The sequence below is a fragment of the Rutilus rutilus genome (assembly GCF_951802725.1).
Source record: "Rutilus rutilus genome assembly, chromosome: 4".
Lineage (NCBI taxonomy): Eukaryota > Metazoa > Chordata > Actinopteri > Cypriniformes > Leuciscidae > Rutilus > Rutilus rutilus.
In genome coordinates this window covers 8,837,630-8,845,165 of record NC_140212.1, presented here as the reverse complement: position 1 = coordinate 8,845,165, position 7,536 = coordinate 8,837,630, and the positions used below count along the sequence as shown (strand labels likewise).

General features: G+C 39.2%; 1 protein-coding gene across 1 annotated transcript; it reads left to right on the top strand.

Moving 5' to 3' along the window:
- Positions 1–600: 600 nt before the first annotated feature.
- LOC311289129 (scavenger receptor cysteine-rich type 1 protein M130-like) lies at positions 601–7,259 on the top strand (the record flags this gene model as incomplete). Its single annotated transcript, XM_084406885.1, has 13 exons — positions 601–1,039; positions 1,311–1,628; positions 1,890–2,213; positions 2,335–2,649; positions 2,889–3,212; positions 3,289–3,606; positions 4,940–5,236; positions 5,360–5,437; positions 5,612–5,926; positions 6,030–6,230; positions 6,329–6,412; positions 6,977–7,036; positions 7,231–7,259. Exons 1-13 carry the CDS (start codon positions 982–984, stop codon positions 7,257–7,259), a joined length of 2,721 nt encoding a protein of 906 aa, XP_084263011.1. The 5' UTR covers positions 601–981.
- Between the last annotated feature and the right edge of the window lie 277 nt (positions 7,260–7,536).

Sequence of the window (7,536 nt, the reverse complement as noted above, 5' to 3'; positions counted from 1 at the left end):
ATATTTATATAATTAGCTTTATATTATAATGATTATTATATGTTATATGTTAATGATTATTATGAGAACATGAAGAAAATACAAATATCACTCAAATACATGTGCAGTAAAATAAGCTCTATGATTAATAATAAAAAGATTAGTAGCTGTAAAAAGAGTAATGATCAATTTCTGTCCAAATGTCTGTCAATGTGTCCACAAGGTCAAGACTCCTGTCTGCTCCTCTTCACAATAACTAGTTCTGTGTCTCCATCTGGTGGATGAATCAAGCATTACAGTATCAAACACACTAAACACACATAACAGCTACAAATGCATAATATGATGCCAAAGGAATAACTTTGGAACAGAAACCAATGTTTATTTACAAATATTATCTGAATAGCCTCTGTTTGTTGTACACAAACCAGTCCAGTTCATGTTATATATTATTAACACACTGTTTATTGTGCTCTTGGTTAGAACATAGTAAACTACACTTAATATTATGCACAAAAATAAACTTAATAATACATATATTTACAGCAAAACTATTTTTGTGTGTGAAATAAAGCTTCAGTCAGTCATCAGTCAGTCTTGTATGTTGTGTGTGCAGATACAGGCTTTGATGCTGAATATAACCTGCAGTGTTTCTCTATCAATCTCCTGTAAGTTTAGTGTGACTTTCTCTCCACGCTGACATATGACTGACACGAGTCTGTCCTCAGTGAAGTGTCTCTTCACACTGGAGGAGGAGTCCCGCTCATCAGCGCTCACACTTTATTGATATATATGGAGAAAATAAAAATGCTGCTGTGTGATTTGTCAGTGATTGTGTTTGATGATTTCCTCTGTTGTGTCTAATAAGGTAACAGTGAGTGTCATTGGCAGCTGTGAGAGTCTCTCTCTCTTTAGGGGACTGACAGGAGCCAGTTTCTTCAGTGTGTTTGAGGGAGCAGAGGAGAAACAGAGGCAAACAAACAGTGTGACGAGCAGAAGAAGATGGAGGGATTTCTGACACTCGTTTTACTCTCCTCTATAGTCACTATAACCACATCTGGTAAGTGCAAAATAGATTTTAAAGATGTAAAATGTAACATTTTTAAATAAGTAGTTTGTTTACCTATTAATTGTCATTTAAGTGAAATTACTGAACTTAAATATACGAGCTTGATAAAAATGATCATTTTAGAAGAAAATTTCAGATGGCACTTAGAGGCTTTTTCATCTGAACTGTTCATACATATATATATATTTCTATTTACCAACTTTTTACATCTTATGTTTCTTGACTTTGCATGATTCGATTCCTTTCTCTCTTTCATGTACAGATTTTGAGTCTGTGAGGTTAGTTGATGGTAACAGTCGCTGTGCTGGAAGAGTGGAGGTTCATCATGATGGTCAGTGGGGAACAGTGTGTCATTATTACTGGGATAAGACTGATGCTGCAGTGGTGTGTAGAGAGATAGGATGTGGAGAGGCTCTAGAGGCTGTGTATAATGCTCGCTTTGGAGAAGGATCAGGTAAAATCTGGATGGATTATGTGGCCTGTAGAGGATCAGAGTCAACACTGAAGAACTGTGGGTCATTAGGATGGGGTGTTCATAGTGGCTGTGGTCATCAATATGATGCTGGAGTCAGATGCACAGGTGAGCGGCTCCATACATCACTCTGTTAATACATCACTGATCAGACTTTCATTGATACGTATTGATAAATCTTATTTGCAATTTAAAATAATTGTGTGTAATTTATTTTCAAAGCAAATTATAGACAATCAATTATTATTAAGCATTTCATGGTCTGAACTTCTCATTGGTTTTAATCCATTAAAAAAATCTGGTGTTGTTTTATGTCCATGTCATAATCATAGTGACAGATGGTCTTCTCTGTTGTGTAAATGTAATCAGAAACCAAAAACTACGGAAGGTTTGGTCTTGTTTCTGGTTCTCACCTGTGTTCTGGAAGAGTGGAGATGTATATTGGAGGACGATGGAGCACAGTGTGTGACGCTGCCTTTGACCAGCAGGATGCAGAGGTTGTGTGTAGAGAGCTGGACTGTGGGGCTCCTGTACAGGTGCTGGGAGAAGATGCTTTTGGCAAAGGAGACGCTCAGATGTGGACACAAGAGATTCAGTGCAGAGGAAATGAATCACACATTCAACACTGTCAATCATCAACCTCACATAATATAAACTGCACCCATGAACACAACGTGGGACTGATATGTTCTGGTAAAATATCAATGTTCAGGTTCTCTACTGTATAGAGGAATCTAATTATTAAATACTACATCTAATTATTTAAATATTATTGGTTTGGTCAATTTCAGTAAACTCTCTGTTCTTTGCACAGGTTACACTGACCTCAGACTGGTCAATGGTCCTGACGTCTGTTCTGGTCGAGTTGAGCGTCAGTACTTCAGTAAATGGGGCACAGTGTGTGATGCATGCTGGGATATGAGAGCTGCCAGTGTCCTCTGTAGACAGCTGAATTGTGGGATTGCTGTGTCTGTTGTGGGATCAGACTGGTTTGGAGAGGGAAGTGGTGAAATCTGGGCTGATGTGTTTGATTGTGACGGGAATGAAACAAAACTCTCAGAATGTTCCGTCTCTTCATGGAGTCGAGCTGAATGTTCTCATAGACGAGATGTTGGAGTCGTCTGCTCTGGTGAGTCCATATTACTGGAGGATTCACTGATATTGTGCTGCTGAAAGATTAAAAAAAAAGAATAAATTTAGTATTTCATCTCACCATATGTGTAATTTCACAACATGTGTAGTGTCATTCCAAACTGAAAGAATATATACTTGTCATTTATTTCAGATTTCTTTTATATATGTATTATTGATGTAAAGTATATTCACAAACTTGCAATATTTTAGTAAAACATGAGACCTTCTTTCCAGATTCCTCTCTGGCTGTTCATGACGGTCTGGTGCGGTTGTCTGGAGAGAGACAGTGTGAGGGGGAGCTGGAAGTTTCCATCCATCAGGTCTGGAGGAGAGTTCTGCTGGACTCCTGGAGTCTCACTGAATCCTCTGTGGTCTGCAGACAGCTGGGCTGTGGCTCTGTGCTGAACTTCTCCGGCTCCTCTTCCTCCAGTCCTGAACACAGTCATGAGTGTGTGACGGGCTTCCAGTGCTCTGGCAGTGAAGCTCATCTGGGGAACTGCAGCTCTCCACAAACTCTCAACTGCAGCTCCACACAACAGCTGTCAATCACCTGCCTTGGTGAGAACAACAACATCTGGGCAGATTCTTCAGTTGTTAGTGATCAATAATGTGTTTTTCTCTCTCTGAATATCAGGTCGCGGGTCCATCAGGCTGGTGGGTTCTGGGGGAGACTGTGCAGGGAGGCTGGAGGTTTTTCACAGCGGCTCATGGGGGACAGTGTGTGATGACTCCTGGGATATTAAAGATGCCCATGTGGTGTGCAGACAGCTGCAGTGTGGAGTGGCCCTCAGTAACCAGCAGGTACCAGCCTGGTTTGGTCCTGGTTCTGGACCCATATGGCTGGATGAGGTGGAGTGTGAGGGGAATGAGACGTCCCTGTGGAACTGCTCTTCTCCAGGCTGGGGGAAACATGACTGTCAACACAAGGAGGATGTAGGAGTCGTGTGCTCAGGTGAACAGCAAACAATAAGTTCAATAATAACTAGGCGAAATTTTAAACATTTCAATAACCTATGTATGTGACCGATGATATCAGGTGTAGGCTACTTATACATATTAAATATAAGTAAAAAAAACACAAAAAAACATGAACCTATTCTGTTAATACAAGTGCATTTTTGTATTTTAGACAGAATACTAAAATACTCTGACAGTTTTCTAAAGTACTTGAGCTGCAGCACGACACTAAATCTACAGCACTAAATTATGTTTTATTAACAAAGTTCGGGTGGAGCACATTTAAATGATCTATCCAATCAGCATGAAACAGGGCCTATAAACACGTAGCCGACTCACCTCTGTTCCTCGATAGTGTTTTCTGCATCCCTCCACCACCCCGTCTCCTCCTTCAAAACGCAATGTTTTTCACAAAGAAAGAAATAATTTTTACCCTCTTGCATTTATTTTTATAGTGTAAATATACCTAATTTGTTCACTTAGATATCAAAAATGAATTTTAGAGAAACAAATAAACTTTTGACCCTTCTTACCCCTGGGGATTTCTGTTTATTTTGTAAATATATACTGAATAAGTCAATTCACATTTATTTCTGTAGCGCTTTATATAATACAGATTGTTTCACAGAAGCTTCACAATTGTAACAAATTGAAATTCTGCTGTAAAGCAGCTCTAACAAGCCAATAGTGTCATTATTCAGCTCAAGTCAGTCCAGTTCAATAACTGTAAAGTTTATCGATTGAGCATACATGCTGTATATACAGTATTTGTGCACATACATGTAAGTGTGATAAACTCCTGTACACTCCACTGCACTGAACAAGCAAAAGATGCAATAGTTTTTTGTGTTTTACATTTTTCACATTGACTGCTTGCAGTTTTACAGACTTGGTCTGAAGATTAGGTTTATGAGTGAATGGTTACGCTAAGTGGGCCTCAAGTACAAAGTGTGTAAAACAATAAAAAAAAAAAACTGTAATATAGATTTAAATTAAGTGTTTGCTTTGGCAAGAGATGTGTGATGTTTTGCATCTTGTGTTCATGTTTTGTGGTTTTGTGTGTAGAGTTTAAAAAAATTAAGACAAATTTTGTACGATTTTAAAAAATGGTAGTGTTTTATATATTTATACATTAATGAATGAAATATGTTTCCACATTTTTGGTTTTAGTGTCCTCCATTATATAAAAATTTGAGTTTAATTAAAAGTTGTAAAGTAAAGACCAATTATTTCACTGTATGTTTCCTCTAAAAAGACAGTGAGAAGACATTAAAGAACTAATTGTTTTAAATGCATTGATTCACAATCTCATTTTTTTTTCCATCTAGAGTTTAAAGAGATCAGGTTAACTGAGGGCTGTGAAGGGAATGTGGAGGTTTTCTACAATGGATCCTGGGGAAATGTGTGTTACAACAAGATGGACAGAGACACAGCGAGTCTGATCTGTCAAGAGCTGAACTGTGGAAGATCTGGAAGTGAACCCAGTTCTTCAGAGGGACTGAAGTCTCATAATTGGCTTGATAATCTTAAATGTCGACGTCATGATTCCACTCTATGGCAGTGTCCATCTTCACCCTGGGGACAGAATGACTGTGATAATGAAATGGCCAAGATCACCTGCTCAGGTAAGAAGATATTTAACTGATTTAAGATAGTTGGAAAACGTCATGTTCGTTTCAGTATGATTATTATTAATATTTATAATTTTTATATTCATATTGATTTAAATTTTAACGTTTTAATTTTAGAGGAGCAGACTCGTGAATCTCCTCGGAGTCGTCTGACATGTTCTACCTCAGAATCTCCTCACCAGAGACAGTGTTCAAGTAAGATAATTATAAGGATGTATTTTCTTTATTCACAGTATCTTGAATTATTAATATCTGAGCACTTGTACACTGAATCCACATTCCACATTCATAATTTGTCACAACTTTAAATAGTCATAAAATGCATTGTAAATGTATTGCTGGTCAGTGATGATGCTGTGTGTGATTTAGATCATGTTCCTCTCAGACTGAGTGGAGGTTTGGGCCGGTGCTCTGGGAGGCTGGAGGTGTATCATAACGCTGTGTGGGGTTCAGTCTGTGCTGATCTGTGGGACATCAGCGATGCTCAGGTGGTCTGCAGGCAGCTGGGTTGTGGAGCAGCACTGAGGGCTGATGGGAATTCAGTCTTTGGTGCTGGTGAAGGTGTTGTGTGGCTGAACAGAGTCGAGTGCAGAGGGAATGAGATTCACCTGTGGGACTGTCCTCTCTCCCTGAAGAACCACACTGACTGCTCCCACAAAGAGCATGCTGGACTCACCTGTGCAAGTCAGAGCAAAACACTGACCGATAATAGTGATTTTCACATCATTTTAGTGCTACTAACTGTGTATTTGCATGATTTTTAATCTGTCTGTGTCTGTTTTGACAGATTTGTCAGTGTCCACTACTCCTGCCACAACAACATCAGCTTCTCCTCCAGTTTCTCAGACAGTGCGCTCAACATCAGTCACTCCTCCACAAACTCCTCCAGTGTCTCTCTCTGTGCTTGTGGTTGTACTGGGAGTTTTGCTCTTACTGCTCTTAGTGCCACTGCTTATACTGATTCAGCAGAACAGAGTGATGAGGAGAGGTAGGAGAGATCCAGAGACTGTCATATTGTGTGTTATTCAGTGTGTGATCAGTCATGTGTTGTGAACTGACAGCAGGTTTGTCTGTCTACACTCACAGCTCTCTCTAAGAGGAGACACAGGACGACGACTGAGGCCGTTTATGAGGAGATTCATCACAGACACAATCACTTCACTCAGAGAGGTGAGACATGAGCCGTGGATCTTATTTAATATGATTAATAAGAGAGTCTGTCAGACACTCGATGTTCCTCTATTAATTAGTCCTGTTAAACCTCCGGCTTTAAACCAGAGAATTCCTCACAGAAAACCACAGAGCTGCAGGTGCATGTTTATGTGTGTGTGTGTGTGTGTGTGTGTGTGTGTGTGTGTGTGTGTGTGTGTGTGTGTGAGTGTGTGTGTGTGTGTGTGTGTGTGTGAGTGTGTGTCAGTGAGTGTCTCTTCCTGTGTATATTTTGAGGGTAATAAGGAGGGGTTGATATGTTTCTAAGTCTAGGTGCAGGTGTGTGTGTGTGTTTGTCTCTTCCTGTGTGTATTTCTGGAAGGCAGTGAGGAATGGGTTCATGTGAGGATACATGTGTGTTTGCTAATAGGCCTAAAACTTAGGATAATGCTTTTAAAATGTAAGTAATTAATATTTGTGTTGTGTTGTAAGTAAAACAATGCTTCATGATCCAAAGGAGAAATGAGGATTCAGTCTGTATGGAATGATGAATATGTTTCTGACTGTTCTGCTGTCCTTTAACAGGAAGTCTCGTCTCTGAAGAACTGCATTCTGGGTATGAATATGCTGATGAGCTTCTCTCAGGTTAGAGAGCTAATGTAGATCCAAATCAATAATTTGATTTACAAATGTAAATTTATACATTTTAACACTGATTCAACTGTTCACAACAGTAAAACTTTTATCTTATTAGAAAAAGAGTTCAAGACTGCATATTATGATGATGTCACCAATGGCAGTGTCCGGAAAGGTCAGTGATCCTGCTGTGTCCCAATCAGAGGCTGTGTCCTCCGGAGGTCGCATCTGAAGACTGCATACGTCACTGAGGCTCATTTAAGAAAAATAACCGTTAGATTGCAAAGTAAGAAAGAAATTTCAGTATTTTACACCTCATGAGGAATAACAGTTAATTTTTATTACGGTTACTTCTCTTAAATAAGACGTCCTTGATGAGGTATACAGCCTTCAAATGCGACGAATTGGGACACAGCCTCTGAATTGGGACACAGCTAACATTCATTACCCAAAACCTGCAACAGTATATTTTACATTTATTTTGTTTCCCAAAATATAAAAAAATGCCC